This window comes from Castanea sativa, chromosome 6 (assembly GCF_040712315.1).
Source record: "Castanea sativa cultivar Marrone di Chiusa Pesio chromosome 6, ASM4071231v1".
NCBI lineage: Eukaryota > Viridiplantae > Streptophyta > Magnoliopsida > Fagales > Fagaceae > Castanea > Castanea sativa.
In genome coordinates this window covers 8,488,430-8,510,106 of record NC_134018.1, presented here as the reverse complement: position 1 = coordinate 8,510,106, position 21,677 = coordinate 8,488,430, and the positions used below count along the sequence as shown (strand labels likewise).

Genomic DNA, 21,677 nt, shown 5'->3' with positions numbered 1-21,677 from the left:
GTGTTCCCTTTTTGTCTCTCTCTTTTTTTTTTCTTTTTTTTTTTTTTCCATTTTAAGTTATTATTTCTACATTAACCTTATCTCTAATGGGTGTTGCTGCAAAGCTGCATAGGAGGCACAGGTTTAGTATTACCTAGGAAACTTTTTAAGTGATGAAATATATGCCAGAAATGGACACACATTTCTTGCTCATCAACATTTCTAACTGTTTAAGTCAGTCATTCAACTTGTCGTCTTTTGCCTAATTAACAAGGCCATGTCCAAAGTACCTGTTATCATATTTTAAGGTTCTTAAATGTCTGAAAAAGGTTTTTTGATGGCAGGTTGCAATATTTATAGTTCAAAAAAATTCTGTTGGATGATGTGGGCTTGGAATATATCTGTACCACAGCAGAACAGTTTTTTGCTGTAGGTAGAGTTTTGGGGAACATGGTTGCAGCCCTTGCTGAACAACCCTCAAATTATGCTGCCACATCCTTCTCCCGCATAGATTTCTTCTTTCTCAATTATTTTTTCTAAGGGAAATGTTCTTTGATTTTTATGTTGCAGGGCTTGTGATGCATTAAGAAGTTGCCTTCCGGACATGTTAAGAGATGCTAGCTTCAGTAGTTGCCTCCGTGTAAGTCCACCCCCCCACCCCCCTCACTGATTTCATTCCTAAAGTAGGTTTTGTTATTTTGTGAAATTTTCTTGAGAGTCTTGTGGAGAAGGTTAGTTTTTAGCCTATTGTATGATTTTCAATTGAGCTTTATTTGTAGCTATGATTGTGAACCCAAACACAATTATCATGTTTTGAATGGACATGGTAACACCTTTTTTCTTAGACACGGGAACAATGAGTAAATATGTTATCTTTCTTGTTACCTTTAAAGAAAAAAAAAAGGTGGTCAGTGTTTCTGCATTCAGAAACAGAATCTGATTTGATTATCTTTGGTAGTCTGTAATAAGCAAATTATGTGTCTTCTATGTAGTTCTCAATGATTGTTTCAGAAAAAAAATTTCAGCTGTCAATTCATAAGCAAGACATACCGTCTCTCTTAACAAAGTTCTGCTAGTTGGGTTGTGGATTATAAACTCTACAAAGGCCTTGTCTTTTATATCTCCCAACCTGCTTGTCAGGTATCAGCGTATTAGCCTTTCCTGCCATTCACCTGCACCCCGAACAAAATAATTCAAGGGGTTGGACAACTTGGAGCAAGAATGTTTCATTCCATTAAGTTTTTTGAGATTTTTGCAATTGCTCTTCCCTTGTGGGAAATAAGTAACTATTTACATATATATATATATATATATATATATATATATCTCTCTCTCTCTCTCTCTCTCTCTCTCTCTCTCTCTCTCTCTAAGGTGACATGTTTATATATTATGATTGGTATATAATAAAAAAAGTAGTGGTAATAGCTGGTTTATGTGAAAAGATTATGCATCAATCAAAACTCCTGATCTTAACAAGTTATGAAAAACATTTGCAAGAACGTTCTTAGCTATCAATATATGAAGTAATGAATGGACAACACTTAGAGCATTCATAGTAATGGTGCATCACCACCACCACCACAGCCAAAATCCACTCCTAAACTTAACCACCACTACCTTTGCTAAAATCCAAGAAACCCACATCCAAAATGGCAAAATCAATCACCACCACCAAACCCACAACCAAACTCACAAAACTCAGCCACAACCAATATAAATCACCACCACCACCATAGCCAAAATCCACAAAACCACACCTAAAATTAACCACTACCACCAAACCCACATATATGGAGAGATAGACAAAAGAAGAGAGAAAAGGGAGAAAGAAAGAAAAAAGAAAGAACATAGAGAGAGAGAGAGAGAGAGAGAGAGAGAGAAGAAAAAAAAAAGAAAAGGAAAAGGAAAAGAAAGGAGAAGCACTAGAGAAGAAAGAAAAAGGAAATGAGAGAGAGGAGACGGAAGAAAGAAAAAAGAGAGAGTGAAAAGTAAGAGAGAAATATGTTTTAGTTTGATGATAGAATAAAAAAGAAATATTTATCATAAACTAAAGCTACTACCATAAATAGTAGTTTACTGTAGCTCAATTGCTAAAAATTTTAGCAATAGCGTCATCAATATTTCTCTAATTTGTTGGGTAGATTGTTAAAAATAACATATTGGCAATTGGATACTATTACTGTGAATGCTATTAAATATTGTTTTTAAATGGTATATTTTTAATTCTTCAAATAAATCCAAAACTCATAAATATTGTTTTTAAATGGTATATTTTTAATTCTTCAAATAAATCCAAAACTCAAAAAGGGATTAGAGAATGTTAAGCATTTTCTTACAAAATTGGAGAGTTAAATTTACTTCTCTATTTTTTTTCAGTGTACTTTTTTAAATTTATTTTATAATTATTTATCTCTTTTTTCTATCCCATTTAAATATGGTGTTTTTAATCTTTCTTTATTTTTATTTTTTTAAATATTTTCTTATCAATTTCTAATAGTTTTTAAGAAGGGTTATGTCTATAATATTTTCACAATAAATAATAAGTAGTTAGTTGTTATTAGTTTAAATTTGAATCTACTATTGAGATTATTTTTTTGCCAACAATAAGAATCAATAAACAACTAACCACGTATGAAAATATTATGAAAATAACATTTCTTTTTTTTTTAACCATTGACATATTTCCAAATCAAATTTTACCATAGTCATTTCTTTCAAATCCCCTAACAGTCATATTTCCTACGATCAAACGTTCGAAATTTTTAAAACAGTCTTATTACAGAACCGCGAAAGAAATAATTATACCAGATTTTAAACAGCCAAGGAATTGTATTGTTTCAGACACAGCAACTTACTGAACAACAACTATATAGATCATGGGATCATGTCCCGTGTTCTAATATCCTTGTCCAAACCAAACCCCAAACCTGAGCAAATTATTTATAAAAAAAAATCACCACCTCACGCAACAAAAAGCGCGTCGATATCACGCGCCTTTAATCAACATGCCTCAGTTAGGACTCCTGTTAACCTGAAATTCAAGAAAGTAGAAACTATAGATATATATGACAGCAACAGAGAACCCCTTTTTCCATATAAAAAGTAAAACCTTCCCAAAACCCAAAAAAGCAAAACCAAAAGGCCAATAATGATGAACGCAATGGATTTGGATCCTCAGCCAGATATCTTCACACACTGGTGCACCGATCTCTACAATCTCCCTATGCCCTCAGTCTCACCTTTCCTCTACACAATCCCCACCGCCACCTCACTCTCCTCCTCCTCCTCCTCCTCCTCATCACCGCCGTCCACATCCGGTGGTGCTGCTGATGACATGGCATATTCCATAAGATCCGTGGAAGAAATCCTCTCCTACAGCTTCAAAGACAAGTCGTTACTAGAAGAAGCACTCACTCACTCTTCCTATAACAACGGCGAGTCGTTTAAGTCCTACCAGCGCCTCGAGTTCGTCGGCGACGCCGTGCTCGGGCTCGCTCTCAGCAATTACGTCTTCTTGGCTTACCCTAACCTCGAGCCTGGACAGCTCTCGTCTCTACGCGCCGCCAATATCAGCACCGAGAAACTCGCCCGCGTCGCCGTCCGCCATGGACTCCACCGCTTTATCAGGCACAGTGCCGCCCCTCTTCATGATAAGGTCTAAACAAAGCTTCCAATTTTTTTTTTTTTTTATAGTTTATTTCTTTATTAGTTTGTTAATATTATCTTTTATTTTTTTTTATTAAGATTAATTATTTTTCATACTTTATCATGAATTTATTGTCTACTATACAATGATTAAATTTATTGGTTAATGCTACAGTTTTTACTTTAACTGAAAAAATGAATAAAAGGCTAGAGAGAGAGAGATAAATTTTGTATATGTGTATGTATGTACCAATCACAACAAGCCACATCAGCAGACCTTTCATATGTTTAAATTTTATTTGGGGAAAAAAAAACTACTACAATTTTTGTGGGAGAAGGAAGTGCAACTTGAGCTAGAGGTCATTGGCTTTAAAAAAAATTAAAAAGTAACAGTCTCCCCTTTCAATTTATTCACATGTCATTTAAGTTGCATAGGGTTTAAAAAGTGGCACATTGAAAGATTAAGGCATTGTAGAATAAATTTATGAGAAAAATGATGGAATTACACAAACAATACTTAAAAAAAAAAAAAATAAAAAGGATGAAATTGTAGTTTTTTGAATGCGCGCTATGAGGAAAGTGTAATTTAATAAACTATACATATTCAGTTAAACAATTTTCTAGATGTGAGAGAGGATGCTTGTCTTTAATTAAAATTTGTTTAGAATTTGAGCAAAGATTGGTTCTTGATTTGTTCTATGCAAACGGTTTTGTGTTATTTCTATAGGTTAAAGAGTTTGCTGATGCAGTCAGTCAGGAGGACGATACAGTTGTATATGGCGGATTAGTAAAAGCCCCAAAGATTCTTGCTGACATTGTAGAGTCTGTGGCAGCAGCTATATATGTTGATCTCAATCTCGACCTGCAACAATTATGGGTGGTGTGTATTTAACTCATCTTTTTTTATTTGGCGCAAATGACTTGTCTTTTTTATTTTCTTGTTTTGGACTTTTAGTGTCTATCTCTGTGTTGATATAGAATTTATCTTTGGTTGTTTTATATTTGAAGATCTTTAGGGCTCTCTTGGAACCTATTGTCACACTTGAAGACCTGCAAAAACAACCACAGCCCGTCACGATGTTGTTTGAGTTGTGTCAGAAGCAAGGGAAGCAAGTCGACATTAAGTATTGGAAGAATGGGGAAAAGAATGTTGCGACTGTATATGTCGATGGTAAGTTTATTGCCTCAGGTTCTTCTGAGAAAAAGGAAACTGCAAAGCTTAATGCAGCAAAGCAAGCTTTGCTCAAGTTATCGGAATCTATGCCCACTAACGCTGGGAGGTTAGATTTTTCTTTTGGGCTCAATAAGTCATTTGAGATTGATGGAGCGAAGCAGAAGTTACATGAGCTTTGTGGCAAGAAAAAATGGCCTAAGCCTATTTACAGGTATGAGCTTCTTTATAATGAGCAGTGAAGCAATAGAGTGTGTGTGTGTGTTCTGAATTATTTGATGATGAGCCGTTAGTTTTGTGAGTTAAATCACAATCAAGCCTTCTGTATTCTCTCTCCCCCTCCCTCCCTCCTCTCTCTCCCATAGGCCATAGTTTATGATTTAGAATTTCATAAGGATGGCATGGAATGTTTTGAAGAGCTTGATTACTGGGTTCACAATGACTGGAACCAGGAATACTGATCTCTATGGCATGTCAAATGAACATAAACTAGAAGGCTTTATAGTTTGTTCTATTGGCTTGTGGGCATTCACACCTTCATTGCAGTTTTTCATCTTGCAATGAAATGCTTTTTTTAATCTCCTCCATGTGTGTACCGTTAAACCACCACCTATGTTGGATATAAAATTTCCATGCTTTTCTTCTTCTCAAGTATTCACTGTATTTTCAAATTCTCACTTTCATATCTATATTGTAAGATATTGAATCTGAATGTACTTTTGCCATAATTTGCAGCCTTGAGAAGGATGAGGGTCCACCACACGACAAGAAATATGTTTCATCAGTTCAAATACGAACAGTAGATGGTATTTTATATATAGAGGGAGATGAAAAGTCAAGAGTAAAGGAAGCACAAAATTCTGCAGCTTCCTGGATTATTCATGCCTTACAAGAATCTAATTATCTATGATGCTGCTCATTTTTTAGAAGAATATCAACAAAGAACAGTTAGAATAGTTAGGTTTAGTTTAGAAAAATATCAGTGAAGAACAGTAAGAATGGCTAGGTTAATGGCTACAGCTAAAATACATGGACTTTATGGAATTCCAAGTAGACCCATGTGATATAGGGGTTAAATGAATTATGTTCACTTGATTGCTTGGGCATGATTAGTTTATGCCACTTGATTTTTAACTGAAATGTACCTATTTATCAGCTTAACAATTGACATTAACATTTACAGAATAAAGTGAAAGTTCCATATGTATCAGCCACTCTCATTGTTGTATGCAACCCAGTTGATTGGTTACTGTGTCTTTTTTAGCTAAAGCTGCTTGTATTCTTTATGCATCATCCACTCTCATTGACTCATTGTATTCTATATGCATCATATGAGCTTTGTATAAAACACAGTTATATTGAAAAGGTTAATCCTTCTTTTGCACAGCTGCACACAGTTTTGCATCTTTAGCTAGAGCTATGAGCTAAATTTTTTTTTATTACCGTGATTCCATAATATCTGTGTCTGATCAGATCAGTACTTAAATGGTTTAAATATATGACGATGTTCAATCAATGAAATAAATGCATTACGTTTTATTTTGGAAGTTTTAGAGCATCTACACCAGTTCATTTAAAGTCTTTTAAAATAGAAAAAATACAAATTTTACACATTTTGAGTAAAAAACACTCACATCAGTGGGTGTAAAAGTGTGCAAATTTATTCACAAGCTATAATAACCGTATATATTTATATAGTTACTGTAGCTCATTTATCTATTATTTTAATATTTGTTTCTCTCTCCTTCACCTCACTCTCTCAGCTTCTCACTCGCACCTCTCTCTCGTTTTATCTCTCCCTTAGTCTCACCGATCTCACCTTAGTCCGATCAGTCCACCAATCTCACCTCAGTCCGATCAGTCTACCAATCTCACCTCAATCCGATCAGTCTACCAATCTCACCTCAATTCGATCACAAAAGCTCCGATCTCACCTCAGTCCGATCACATAAACTCCGATCTCACTGTTGCAGTTTTTTTTTTTTTCCTGGTTTTTTGGTTGATTATGGGTGTGGGTCGGTGGGTTTTAATCTTGATCGGCTTGTTTTTTCTAGTTCATTGGTGGGTTTTGATGATCTTGCCACCGATTGGGTGGGTGATGATTTGGCTTGACTGGGTTTCGGGTTGGGTGGGTGATTAATGGGTTTAGGATTGAATGAGTTGGTTTTCCTTGATGATGCTGGTTGGGTGGTGATGATGGTAGCTGGGTGGTGATGATGGTGGCTGGGTGTGGAGTGATCGTTGGTAGTGATCGATTGTGGCTTTGTGAGAGAGAGGGGAAGTGAGGGAGGGAATAATAAAAAATTGTAAAAGAATAAATATTTTATTGAATAAATGTGTATAATAGATAAACTGATGTAAATGTCTTGTAAAAGTAATGGTATAAAATAGAAAAAATAAGTTTTTAGTATACAATAGAGAGAAAATTTTAAATGAATTGGTGTGGAGAGCATCCACCAAAATCATGTATAATAGAAAAACAAACCACTTTTACACATTTTGCCTCAAAAATGCTCTACATCAGTGTTTCTAAAATGGTGTAAAAATGTGTATATCCCTACACGAGCTACAGTAACCGTGTAAATATACACAGTTACTGTAGCTCGTCAATTTATTTTTTTATTAATATCACGTTCGCACATTTTTTTCTCTCTCTTTTCTACGTGCTCAACAAACTCAGTAACTTCTTTCCTCATCTTTTTCTTTTTCCTCAGATGCACACAAACACACCCACACACAAACACATCCACACAGACAAATCAACACAGAGATACACTTGCTCAAAAAAAAAAAAAACACAGAGATACACAAACATAGATCGATGCTTGATCAGTGCTTATGGAACGATCAATGCTTGACTGGATTGGATCTCGTGGGTCTTGCCTATGGATTGGAGCTCGGAGCTCATGGGTCTTGCCTGTGGATCGGAGCTCGTGGCTCATGGATCGTGGATCGAAGCTCGGTGCTTGTGGATCGGAGCTAGGAAGCTCAGAGCTCGTGGATTGAAGCTCGAAGCTCGTGGATTGGAGCTCAGTGCTTGTGGATTGGAGCTAGGGAGAGTTGATTGAGAGGAAGAGTTGATCTGAAAAATGGGTAGAGATGGGTAGAGAGATTGGTATAGAGAGAGAGCAACAAATCAGAAAAAAGAGGGAGAGAGAGAGAGAGAGAGAGAGAGAGTGCGGGTATGTATGTCCGGGTAGTTGAGAGAAATAAAAAAAAATTTGAGGAAATTGATTATTTAATTAAAAGAGGTGATAAAATAGATGAACTGATGTGGATGTTTTGTAAAAATGGATGTATAAAATAGAAAAAGTATGTTTTTAGTATAAAAATGAATGTGTAAAATAAAGGAACTAATATGGTTGCCCTTAAAGCATTAAAATAAGATTCATGGATACCCTTGTTTCTCAAACAATATGTAAAAAAACACGATTGAATTAATCTATGCAAGACCAAAAAGAAATTCTATATGCATTTTTTTGCTCTTACTTCACAGGATAATGACATATACCCCCAAATCAAAGCAATTTAGGTCATATTTGGTACATCATTTAAAAAAAAAAAAACATATGTTTTTAAATAACATTATATGTATTTTTACACACTTTTTCACTCACACGTATTTCTACACATGTTTTCAAACAACAAAACACATGTTTTTAAATGCATATACCAAACACTCTCTTAGTGTCCAAGAAACTTCATTGCTTTCTCAAGGGTCTCCCTAAACCTTACCAAGTTTATCATCAGGTTCTGCCCGTCAACATATGTAGCTCTTGTAGCATTGTAGCCCTTCTTGAATATAGACTTGGGATCAGAAATTACCGGGTGGTCTGGACCATACTCCTTGAAAAGCGAACTCTCCTTGGGCTCAATCTTGTACTCTAAATAATGCATCCCCATCTCTTTTGATGGTCCACCAAAGTAAGCTGTTGAAGCCCAATCCAACCCCAGTGGCACCACTTGGACCAATACTGCCCCAGCAGGCAAGAACACAGCGTTTGTAACTCCTGCACCATGTGCTCCAACCATGACACTACACGAGTTGAGTACCTCTGCAAACTTGTCCAAGTTTGACATCCTATTTGGCGTTGCCACAACAACTTCAAAACCTAGTTCCTCCATCACATCCACCATTTCATCTTCATTCATAAACTTTCTTGTTTTAGGACGAGATATGAGAAGTAGCTTTGGCTTTTCTATATCAGAAACATTCTTTATCTTCAGGTTATATGTTTCTCTTAGGAAATGCTTGAAGTTAAACATGGAATACCCTCCAGGAATTTCTGTAGGACGTAAGGCTAGATTGTCATGGTACTTTAACCCTATAACTGCTCCAGGAAAGCAGTGAACACCTCCATCTTTTGCTGCATTTATCACCTCAAATTTTGACAAGTGGGTTAGAATCTGATTGTATTTTCTGACCCACCAAGGCTTAAAATCAGTGATGACAAACTGTAGGTGGGATTTAAAGTGATAACATGTGATGAATAAGGGGATGATGACCTCATTAAAGTCATGAAATTGGTTGCCTGTGAAGCCACCAGAGGAGAACACAACAGCTGGGACATCATGAGTGAATTGACAAGCAGGTAAGCTAGCATTTCCATTAAGTATTTGCACAGGTGAGACTTGTTTCATAGCCATCTCATCCTCTTTCCTAGCATATGGTCTAACCGTGTGATTAACTGGGACTTGAGAGGATTGTAGGTAAGCAGTTAATGCATTGTTGTCAATTATAACTGGTTTTTTTGCGACACATACTTCTGAGTGAAGGTCAGAGTGGCAAGAAAAACCAGTAGTTTCAAGCTGAACTCGATCTTCACCTGTATGCAAAAATAAGACTTTTCAGTTTACGTGAATTAGAAAATTAAAGGGCAATCTTGTATTTGTATTGGGTGTATTGGTACTTATACAGATAGCTTATGTTGTAATTTGAAAGTAAGTTGAGATGTAAATCATAAAAAGCTAAAGATAAAGCGGTAACCTCTCACTAATCTTCTCATAGTAAATTCTAGAGGGTCAACAACTACTACGCCTTTATCGACCTCTTTTCTGTGGGGACTACCATTCCAATTTGATAGATGGTCCTTCCCTGCATTACCAGACAACTCAAATTAGCATACTCAATGGTGGGGAGAGGAAGAAGAAGATGTTAAAACCAAAATAGCACCGTGCCAGAAACTTATAATTGTCCACATGTAAAGCTAACATAAAAAAGGAATTACATGAATCAAATGGGTCAATATCGGATGTGAAATATGCCGCATAAAGCAAGAAGATAACAAGCAATAATACTACTGCAGTTGCAACAAGCACTAATCTTCTGGATTCCTTCCCCATCCTGATCAATCAGATATGTTTTTTTCAAAGACTCTAGCATCTATAGTTGAAGTGCCTAAGCTTTTCATAGGCTTTGCAGTTTTGTTTTTCTGGTACTTAGTGTTGATTGTGTCTGTCATCATATACAGTATATATTTTGTTTAATTTATGCTAGTTCTAGTAGATTCGACCATATTGAATAGAGCAACTTTTGCTGAATAATTTTGGTAGCTTATGCTGAATCATTCATTTATTTAACCAGTCTATTCATTGGTCTATTGGTTGGTTGTTAGTGCTTCGTTTTCTATTGCTTAATTCATTCAGCTTCAAAAAAAACAAAAAGATATCTTTCACGGTTTTAGTTCTCACGAGCTTATTTAGTATAAGAGATTTAAGTCATGCGTTCCACTGCCTCTGTCAACGACTCCTTGCAACAAAGATGGCCTAACAACCAATCTCCTTTAGCTTCCCCAAACTAATGTAATTTTAGAGCTTTAGAATTTTTACATACTTCGACTATTTTTTTTTCTATTTTAATTACTTAATTTTAAAATACACTCTATGCCTAACTCTCTATGTTTTTTTTTACTACTCTATTAAATAAACACGTATATTTATAATTTCATTTTTTATTCTTTCTTTAAGTTGTAGACAAATGATGAACAAAAAAGTTCCCAAAAAAATATTAAATTCTGTAAGGATGTGGTGTAAAACCCATGTTTTACCCCTCCAATCTCAAAATGCCACATCATATTATTATATATTTAAGAATAAGTACAACTACACCCAATCAATTCTAATACCCATATATAAATCCAACAAATTGAGAGTTTATTGAGATGTTATTAGGTATGATAAGATGTATTGAATTTTAAGTAAAATACTGATGTGACAATCTCTTATTGGATGATGTAAAACATAGGTTTTACACCCCATCTTAACCAAATTTGGACTTTTCCAAAAAATATTTCCCAAATTATTGTGGCCTAATACAAGCCCAAATTAATGCAATCTTAGATCTTTATAATTTTTACATGCTTCGACTAAATTTTATGTAAAAGATTTTTTTTTTCTATTTTAATTAATTAATTTTAAAATACACTATGCTTCACACTTATGTTTTTTTTTACTACTCTATTAAATATATATATATATATATATAATTTCATTTTTTATATTCTTTCTTTATTAAGTTGAGGCAAATGATGAACAAAGAGTTTCCAAAAAAAACCTTCCCAACTCATTGTGGCCTAAATACAAGCCCAAGACTTAGAGCTCCTTCTTGCATTTCTCTATGAGGACTGAACAAAATAGATATAAAACCCACTGCATAGATTTCTTAGCCATTAGGATTCAGGACCAAGCCCAATCCCGTTTTAAATTATAAGTAGTTTGTAAGCCCAAACTTGAATAAGCCCATAGCTGTTTACTTATAAAAGTAGAAGACGATTTGGGCCAATGAAAAACAATGGCGCATTTAGGATACATTTGGCAACATTTACCTGTCAGAATGGGTAGTTATTACTTTATTAATTTATTTTTAGCAGTGTTTCACAAACAAAGCTGGCATCAACTCAACTTATCCCACATTTGAGCTATGAATACAATTATTGGTAGTTAAGGTGTCTTTTACAACAACTTTCTTTATGTCCATTTCTGCACAGTTGGGTACATACCTGTAAGCTAGGTCAATCTAGTCATGAACCATACTTAGACCTATAAATACAAGTGAAAATACATAATAGCCAGATTACCCTTTATGAAGTTTTAATACAATCTATCCATCTTTACCCAAAAAAAAATACAATCTATCCATTATATTTAAAAGACACAGTTGGTTAACTTATGTTTAGGTAGCTTATTTGTTTAAATATGAGGACGAAAATGACTTTAACTAAATGTAATTTCACAAAGTCATGGACATAATATAATGCTTCATTATTATTTTAAAAGTGATACGTCTTGAAGTGTCAGTAAGATATTTGCATGAGAGAGAGAGACAGATAAGTGTAGTTATCATTATTGGTACATATCCAGGGGCTAGCAGTTGGGACTAGACATCACACTAATCATGCTGACACAAAGCCAAAGGTTTAACATGTTACTCTGATTTATTATATACAACAAATCTCTCAAAGGTTTAGGCAAATACCATGAAAATGTTTTTGAAGGTTGGGTTCCATTCTGTCTGTATATGATGCAGTGATAAGAAAATCAAAAGTAAGATGAGGTTCTATGCAGCAGCCTCTTCATGGACCCCTCAAGAGGCAACAGACAAACACAGAGGGAATTTGAAGTTTGAAAGAAAGGAAAGAATGTTCCTATTCCTTATCGTGGATATGCTCACACACCACACATATTAAAAGAGGAAAAGGGGTACAACTTTATGACAAAAAGGTAAAACATACAATAATACGAAAAATTTTGGACAAGAAAATTAATATAGCAAGAACATTCCAGGAAACTGACCCCACGCATAACACCAAGAGCAAGTAGAACCGTACGTGGAGCAGTGGAGCACCCTTCCTTAGAGAGATAAGACATGCCGTCAAGTTTTTAAAGATTATTAGCAATCTATTTGAGGGAAAGGAAAAATGCACTTCAGAATTTTTTGGTTGTCATCAACTATATGTGAATCTTGAAACAATTTTTTTTTTTTGAAGGGAAATTATTTATAGAAATTCTTTTATATATTAGAAAGGGTTCGGTTAACAGGTGCTATTGAGGCATCCATTAAGTATCTATTTTACAAAAAAATGGATAACTTGTAAAAAAAGTCAATTATTTTTTCATTTTTTCATAAAAAGTTTCATAGAATAATTTATCAATAAATGTCTTAATTAATAGGTGCCTTAATAAGGGCATCTGTTAGTAAAATTCTATAAAATGTAAGGGATTGCAAAGTGTGATTATAATAAAGGCAGGTCACAATTACTTCTTCAAGTGGGCTGTCATAACCTGACATCAAGTCATTGCCTTTAAAGATTTAAACTTAACACTTACTCCAGACCAAACCCCTATCCATTAGTGATTAGTTCACAACTAGTTTCTATTAAGAATATAAAGTGAGAAAAAAAGACTGAATAGTCTATATATTCTAGGGATGGTCATACCCATTGGGTAATGGATATCTAACCCTACCCGATCCAAATATTCCAGGTAATACCTAGTTCTTTATGGGTAGAGCTTAACCGGGTAGGATATGGATATTATCCAAACCTGACCCGTATTTACAAAACAAAACAAAAAAACCCTAAACCTCTCTCACTCACCGTCACTCTCACTCACAAATTTCACACACAAAAAATAACAACAAGCTAATAAATAAAACTTCAAAAATGAATTAAACTTTAAAAATAAAAATAAAAATAATTTACCAAATCAATCTCTCTCTTAGCTCTAGACTGCACATTAGCCATTGTCTTAGCTTTGCGTGACATCAAGAACCTCAAATCGCTGCAATTTGATCCCAATCATCTCACAACTCAAGCTTCACACACTACCAAATAAACGACAAATTCCACCGCAAAAAGAAGAAAAAAAAAAAACCAGAATCTAAATCCGAAGAAAGAAAGCTGTAAAAGTGTGATTACAATGGCAAGGAGCGGAGAGAATGTGAGACAAAAAAGTAAGGGAGAAATTTCTGAAGATTTCCTCTCACTGTAGCAGCTCCATTCGGTTTGATGATTCCTTTCTCACACTCTCTCTCTCTCTCTCTTAGTTTGTGTTTGGGAGAGAGAGAAAAATGTGGAGAGCAAATGCGAGAAAGAAAGGGAAAAATTGTAGTGAAACTGTGAATCTGAGTGATTAGTGAGAGAGAGAAAGAGTGAGTGATGAAAGCGATTGATGAATTAAAAACAAAAGGCAGCTAAAACCGAAATAATAGGGTTTTTCTTTTGGTTTTTCTTTTGATTTATACAAAAAAATTAAAAAAAAAAAATTTTTAAAAAAGGTTTTGGGTTTCGGGTAGGGTATAGATATCCATGGATATTAAATCCAGGTAAGATTCAGGTATGAATACTAATGGGTATTGATATTCGGGTATACATGAGTAAACTTTTCGAGTAGGGTATGGATCGAGTATACCCATACCCTACCCATGGCCATCCTTAGTATATTCTGTATGAACAATAATGTACAATAGAGAGCCTTATATAGGCTAGGTATGTGTGCAATACAAGTAATATGAGTAAATTACAAGTATAATATACTGGGCCAAGCTTAGTGGGCTAATCTAGTCTAAGCTATACACTAACATCGCCCCTCAAACTCAAGGTGGCAAGGAGGAAGACAACTGGAGTTTTGGATATAAGATCTCGAAGACGACCAGGCGGGTAAGTCTTAGTGAAGATATCAACAGGCTGGTCAGCAGAGGAGATGGAGAACAACTTGAGATTGTCTTTCTTGAGATGCTGGCGAGTGATGTGGCAGTCAATCTCAATGTCCTTGGTGCGTTCATGGAAGACATCATTATAAGCAATGTAGATAGCGCTACGATTGTCACAATAAAGAGGAATGGCAGCAGGCTGTGGAGCATCCATGTCAGCCAAGAGCCAGCAAAGCCAAACAAGCTCGCAGGTGGTGTCAGCAAGGGCATGATACTCAGCCTCAGTACTGGAACGGGAAACCACATCCTGCTTCTTGCTACGCCACGAGACAAGAGAAGTACCCAACAGGAAACAGAAACCTGTAATAGATCATCGATCAGTTGGATCACCTGCCTAGTCTGCATCTAAATAAGCATGAAGCTCGAGAGAAGATCTAGAGGAGTAGTGGAGACCATGATAAAGTGTGCCCTTGACATATCAAAGAATTCAAAGAACTGCAGCATAGTGGACAGAACGAGGGGCATCCATGAACTTACTAACCATACCTACGGCATGTGAGATATTCGGACGAGTAACAGTGAGATAGATTAGACTACCAACCAAATAATGATAGCGAGTAGCATCAGATGTAGGTTCACCATCCAAGGGTGTGAGCTTTGCATTGTATTCCAAAGGAATGGAAACAGTCTTATTGTCAATGATACCGGCTTTGGAGAAAAGATCAGAAGCATATTTAGCTTGGAAAAGATAGTATCCATCAGAGGATGAGGTAACCTTAAGCCCAAGAAAATAGCTGAGAGTGCCCAGATCTTTCATCTCAAAATGTTGACTAAGGAAGTGCTGAAGAGAGTGGATACCTGCAAAATCATCTCTAGTAATAATCATATCATCAATATAAAGAAGAATAAGAGTGATACCAACAGAGGATCTTCAGATAAAAAGAGTAGTGTCATGAGAACTCGAAGTGAAAGCTGAGCAACAATTGAGCTAAACTTTTCAAACCAAGCTCGAGGAGCCTGCTTGAGGCCATAAAGAGCACGAGGAAGGCGACAAACTTGACTGTCTGAGTGTGGATAGCCAAGGAGTGGTTGCATGTACACTTCTTCTTGAAGGTCTCTATTGAAGAAAGCATTCTTCACATCCATTTGATAAAGAGGCCAGGTAAACTTAAGCCCAAGAAAATAGTTGAGAGTGTCCAGATCTTTCATCTCAAAATGTTGACTAAGGAAGTGCTGAAGAGAGCAGATACCTGCAGAATCATCTCCAGTAATAATCGTATCATCAACATAAAGAAGAATAAGAGTGATACCAGCAGAAGATCTTCGGACAAAAAGAGCAGTGTCATGAGGACTCGGAATGAAAGCTGAGCAACAACTGAGCTAAATTTTTCAAACCAAGCTTGAGGAGCCTGCTTAAGGCCATAAAGAGTACGGCGAAGGCGACAAACTTGACTGCCTAAGTATGGATAGCTAGGGGTGGTTAAATGTACACTTCTTCTTAAAGGTTTCCATTGAAGAAAGCATTCTTCACATCTATTTGATAAAGAGGCGAACAGTGAACAACAACCACAGCAATGAGACATCTGACAGATATAAGGCGAGTAACAAGGGCAAATGTTTCCTTATAGTCAATGTCATACTCCTGAGTAAAGCCCTTGGCAATAAGGCAAGCCTTGTATCGTTCAACAGATCCATCTGCCTTGGTCTTGATCTTGTAAACCCACCTACAACCTACTACAGATTGACCATGAGGCAAATCAACCATATCCCAAGTGTGATTCTTATGAAAGACATCTAGTTCTTCGTTCATAGCTTATTGCCAAAGAGGGTCAGTATGGGCCTCACGATAAGTGTGAGGTTCATAGAGGGTGGCAAGAGAAAAAGAGCAGTGATAATTAGTAAGATAAGGGGGAGGAATGCTTACCTGGGAAGGACGAAGTTCAGGACCAACAGGAGACTCAAGAGAGGGTGGTGCCACAGGATCCAAGACAGGCGAGTCATATGCCATGGACGGAACTGGAGATGAGTTGTCTGGAGACGTAGCCGATGTCGAAGAATCCTCCACAAGTTCAGGATAGAGAAGGAGGAAAAGATCGGTAAAAATGGGAGACTCTAAGGAAGAGGATGCAGGAAACTGCTGAAAACTCGTGAAAGGACGATGGTCCCAAAACTCAACATGTCGGGAGACACGAAGGCAATGAGAAATGGGATCATAGCAACGAAACCCCTTTTAAGAGACACCATAACCAAGGAAACAACAGAGACGGGCACAAGGTTGGAGCTTTGTTCGTTCATGAGGAGGAAGAGAGACAAAGCAAGCACAACCAAATCCCCAAAGAGAAGAGTAGTCAGGGGTTTGGCCATAGAGAAGCTCGAATGGTGATTTGTTATGTATAGTTGGTGAAGGAATATGATTAATGGTGTACATAGTAGTGAGTGCTGCCTCACCCCAAAAGCACTCAGGAAGAGAGGCAGAAATGAGAAGGGTGCAGACAACATCAAGAATGTGACGATGTATTCGTTTTGCACGACCATTTTGTTGAGAGGTGTAAGGACAAGACCGCTGAGGAAGCGTACCATGACTGTCTAAAAAGGATAGGAAAGATTTATCATTATATTTTTGGGCATTATCCAATCGAAAGACTTTAAGGGTGCAATTAAACTGTGTTTCAATCATTTTATGAAATGTTTGGTAAATAGACACAAGTTCAGACCTATAGTGAAGCAGATAATTCCAAGTATATCGAGAAAAATCATCCACAAATATGTCAAAATATCTAAATCCCCCCTCAATGGGAACCATGCAGAACCCCAAATATTAGAATGTATAAGATCAAAAGGTGCAGAAGAAAATAAGTCACTATTATTAAAGGGCAATTTTGCTTGTTTGCCAAAATGACAGGAAGTACAATCAAATTTTTGAAACTGAACTGAACCTAAATGACCTTGAGAAGCTAACAATTGAAGACGAGATAAGGATGGATGACCAAGACGAGCATGCCATAGATCAGGTGAGGGGGTGGCAGTGGTAGCAGTTGCAAAAACAATTTGTGAAGGAATCTTCAAGTTATAAACCCTAAACATGCGACCAACCTTACGGCCTATCCCAAGCACTTCACCTATTCGGGGATCCTGCACATCCACACCATGATTAGTAAATAGAAGATCTATGCCTAATGCACAAAGTTAACCAACAGAAAGTAAATTGAGGGATAACTTTGGGATATGAAAGGTGTCACTAAGGGATGAACCGGGGGAAGAGATTGTTCCTTTATGACTAACAAGCATAGGAGTTCCATCAGCAGTGTAAATGGTGATAAGGTGTTCTAAGGGTGCCTTATCAGAAAATTGGGATTCACCAGGAGTCATATGGTTACAACATGCAGTATCAAAAAACCAAGGTTGTTTTCCTGAGGTGACAGAAAGGGCAGTGGAAGTTTGGGACAAAATCTGTTGAACTACTGCCTCAATATCAGCCGTAGTAAGTGAGGAAGGCAAAGATGGACTTGTAGGAACCAATGGATCTGAAGGACATACAGCAGCTGCCCGAGGAAGAGAAGCTTTATTCTGCTCTTGCACAAATTTCTGCAGTTTGCGACAAACTGAGATGTCATGGCCTTTGGCAAGGCAAAACTCGCAGCGAGTACCTTTGGAAGACTGAGAGGTGAGACGCCTAGAGTTTATTCGTGGAGGAGCAGTGAAAGCAGCAACGAGAGGCTGTGGAGATGGTGTAGCCAATACATGATCAGATGATGACATGTGATGAGTAAGCCGACGGTTCTCCTTAGAAATGAGCTCCTTGATTACAACAAGAGAAGGAGTAGGAGACCGGCTCAGCAGAGAAGCCCTAGTAGGCTCAAAATCCTCATGTAAACCCATCATAAAGTGCATAAATTTACGACGATCCCGATATTTGACAAAGAGCTTAATGTCCTTAGAACACACTAGTGGAGGATCTGCAACAGAGAGTTGTTCCCACATAGTAGAAATCTGAGAATAATAATCAAAAATAGACTGACCTGTCTCTTGGCGCATTTGATAAAGTTTTGATTCAATGTGGAACTCCAAACTTAAATCATTAGTGCAATTATAGCGATTGGCCGAAAATTTTCAAGCAGCCTCAGCAATCTCAAGACAAGAAGATTATGAATGGAGGGAATATAGGTATTGATAAACCAAGACAAGATCTTACTTTGAATACTCTCCCATTCCTCTAGGCGTTCTTCATAATCATCCATTGTAACTGCAATCTTTGAGGAATCTTCAGTAGCTGTGGCTTTGGATGTAGGTTTTGGTACTGGCTTAGGGATTGAACCAGTCACATATCTCTACAGTTTACGACCATTGAGAAAGACAATCATATTCTGAGACCATGCATGATAGCTAGTAAGACCATCCAACATAATGGTGATAGGACGTATGACATCTTGTTCGTTTTGTGGAGCCATAATGAAGAAAATAACCAAAAAGAGGGATTTAGGGACCTCAAACGAAGAAATGGAGCCCAGAAATGGAATCTACGCTAAAAACTGAGCAAGATAGGCCCCTTGGAAAAATTTTGACCTAGGTCAACGATGGCGGTGGCGGTCAACGACGGCAATCAAAGTCAACAACGGTAGTCAATAGGCGCAGTCAACGGATGCTGACGTCACTAGGGCTGACATGTGTTGACGTCACTAGGGCTGACGTGGCGACGCAACAGTGAAAGGTGTGTGGGCGCGTGGGAGCATGGTTGCGTGGGCGGGTGATAGCGCGTGAGATTTGGGCGGTGGCGGGTGTAGGCACATGGGAGCATGTTACTACGAGACCAATCCTTCTGGTGGAGTGTGGGAGCGCGTGCAGTGTCAGATGGAGTTGATTTGGGTTGGGTTTTTCTTGGAATTGTGCGATCTATCAATCTGTGCTCTCAGTTTGGCAGGTTGATGGACAGAAAGACTAGATCCGAGGGTTTTTGGTGCTGTGGGTCTGACAGAAGTAACTTGCTTCTGACAATGGGTACTGGACGAATAAAAGTTAGAAGATTCAATCTTATCTTCTGCAACTGCTATAGAAGTTAAGAACTTAGTGGGAAGTTAGAGTGATGAATAAGGATTTTGCTCATAGTTTGTAATATTAGAACATGGTCTGGATTATAAGGATTTTGCTCATAGTTTCTAAGTGTTGAGGGGTCATCCAGGCGCTTCCCTGATGGATGACCTTTATACCCACGAACGACCTCCTGGCGGTGGACAACTGTCTTATGCTGGGTTAACATTTTTGGTCTTGGACAACACTATGGACAAACTGGACAGCTGGTTCATGTGAAAAAAAATTATATATCAATCAGAACTTGTGATCTTAACAAGTTATGAAAAACATTTGCAAAAACGTTCTTAGCTATCAATATATGAAGTAATGAATGGACAATACTTAGAGCACTTAGAGCATTCATAGTGATGGTGCATCACCACCACCACAATAGCCAAAATTCACAAAACCCACACCCAAACTTAACCACCACTACCACTACTAAAATCCAAGAAACCCACATCCAAAATGGCAAAATCAATCACCACCACCAAACTCACAAAACTCAATCACAACCAAAATAAATCACCACCACCACCATAGCCAAAATCCACAAAACCATACCTAAAATCAACCACTTTCACCAAACCCACATAGATGGAGAGATAGACAAAAGAGGAGAGAAAAGAGAGAAAAAAAAAGAAAGAACATAGATGGAGAGAGAGAGAGGTGAAGGGGAAAAAAAAAAGGAAAAGAAAGGAGAAGCACTAGAGAAAAAGAAAAAAAGAAATGAGAGAGAGAGGTAAGAAAGAAAAAAGAGAGAGTGAAAAGTAAGAGAGAAATATTTTTTAATTTGATGATAGAATAAAAAAGAATTATTTTTTATCAAACTTAGGTTATAGTAGACTGCCATATATAGTAGTTAATTGTAGCTCAATAGCTAAAATATTTAGCAATAGCACCATCAATATTGCTCTAATTTGTTGGGTAGATTGTTAAAAATAGCATATTGGCAATTTGACACCATTATCGCTCTTAAATATTATTTTTAAATGGTATATTTTTAATTCTTCAAATAAATCCAAAACTTGGATTAGAGAATGTTAAGCATTTTCTTACTAAATTGGAGAGTTAAATTTACTTTTTCTATTTTTTTCCAATGTGCTTTTTGAAATATTGTTTATAATGAAGTTTTTATCTTTTTTTTCTATCCCATTTAAATATTAAGTCTTTAATCTTTCTTTGTTTTTTTTTTTTAATATTTCTTTATCAATTCTTAATAGTTACTATATTTTTAAAGAGAAACGTTACGTTCACAATATTTTTACAACAAATTATAAGTGGCTAGTTGTTATTGATTTAGTTGAATGTGCTACTAAGATTACTTTTTTGCCTCAGCAATAATATCTAGTAACAACTAAATCATCTATAATTTATTATAAAAATATTGTAGATATAACATTTGTAATTTTTAAAGCCATAGACATATTTCCCAGTCAAATTTTACAATAACTATAATTTTCAAATCCCCTCACAGTCATATTTCCTACTATCATATTTTTCAAACGTAAAATTTTTTTACAACAGTCATATTACAGAACTGTGAAAGAAAGAATTGTACCCAGTTGTAAGAGCATTGACATTCAGAAATGTCATCCTATCTTATTTTACCATCTAAAAAAACTATTTTATTAATTATACAATACTATTTTACAATATAATTAATATCCTATCTTTTATTTTCCTATTCTACCCAATAAAATAATTATCCACTAAAATATATAACTAAAAAAATAATCTCCTTTCTCTGATATCTCTGTTCCTTCCTCCCCTAGAATCTCCTCTCTCGATATCACGCGCTTTTAATCCTACTATAAACTTTCCATACCTCAGCAAGGACTCTTGAAATTCTAAAAAGTAGAAACTATACAGAGCCCCTTTTCCATATAAAAGTAAAACCTCTTCACTCCCAAACCCCAAAAAGGCGAAAGCAAAAGGCCAATAATGATGAACGCAATGGATTTGGATCCTCAGCCAGATATCCTCACACACTGCTGCACCGATCTCTACAAAGGGCTGTCCCACCTAAAGGGTTTTCAGTTTTTCACATCTCAGTCTCTCTCACCAATTTTTATATCTTGTACCCGGCATATATGCCGGGTGTGAGACACAGTGGCGGGCCCCACTTTGTGTGGGGCCCGCCCCTGTGTGAGACACCCGGCATAT

General features: G+C 36.6%; 2 protein-coding genes across 2 annotated transcripts; one reads left to right on the top strand and one right to left on the bottom strand.

Moving 5' to 3' along the window:
- The first annotated feature begins 2,594 nt into the window (after window positions 1-2,594).
- Window positions 2,595-6,002, top strand: LOC142640360 (ribonuclease 3-like protein 2). Its single transcript, XM_075814421.1, has 4 exons — window positions 2,595-3,634; window positions 4,352-4,504; window positions 4,633-5,009; window positions 5,531-6,002. Exons 1-4 carry the CDS (start codon window positions 3,128-3,130, stop codon window positions 5,703-5,705), a joined length of 1,212 nt encoding a protein of 403 aa, XP_075670536.1. The 5' UTR covers window positions 2,595-3,127; the 3' UTR covers window positions 5,706-6,002.
- Window positions 6,003-8,353: 2,351 nt separating this feature from the next.
- Window positions 8,354-10,232, bottom strand: LOC142640357 (alpha-1,3-arabinosyltransferase XAT3-like). Its single transcript, XM_075814418.1, has 3 exons — window positions 10,024-10,232; window positions 9,783-9,890; window positions 8,354-9,621 (listed from the first exon to the last, which is right to left on the bottom strand). Exons 1-3 carry the CDS (start codon window positions 10,136-10,138, stop codon window positions 8,480-8,482), a joined length of 1,365 nt encoding a protein of 454 aa, XP_075670533.1. The 5' UTR covers window positions 10,139-10,232; the 3' UTR covers window positions 8,354-8,479.
- Between the last annotated feature and the right edge of the window lie 11,445 nt (window positions 10,233-21,677).

Bases quoted from the DNA above. Each gene is read 5' to 3' on its own strand.
- LOC142640360 (XM_075814421.1), top strand. From the start codon at position 3,128: ATGATGAACGCAATGGATTTGGATCCTCAGCCAGATATCTTCACACAC. The intron at 3,635-4,351 runs GTCTAAACAAAG...TTATTTCTATAG, and splicing joins CCGCCCCTCTTCATGATAAG to GTTAAAGAGTTTGCTGATGC. The intron at 5,010-5,530 runs GTATGAGCTTCT...CATAATTTGCAG, and splicing joins TGGCCTAAGCCTATTTACAG to CCTTGAGAAGGATGAGGGTC.
- LOC142640357 (XM_075814418.1), bottom strand. From the start codon at position 10,138: ATGGGGAAGGAATCCAGAAGATTAGTGCTTGTTGCAACTGCAGTAGTA. The intron at 9,891-10,023 runs GTAATTCCTTTT...CTGGTAATGCAG, and splicing joins TATTGACCCATTTGATTCAT to GGAAGGACCATCTATCAAAT. The intron at 9,622-9,782 runs GTTACCGCTTTA...TTTTGCATACAG, and splicing joins TATGAGAAGATTAGTGAGAG to GTGAAGATCGAGTTCAGCTT.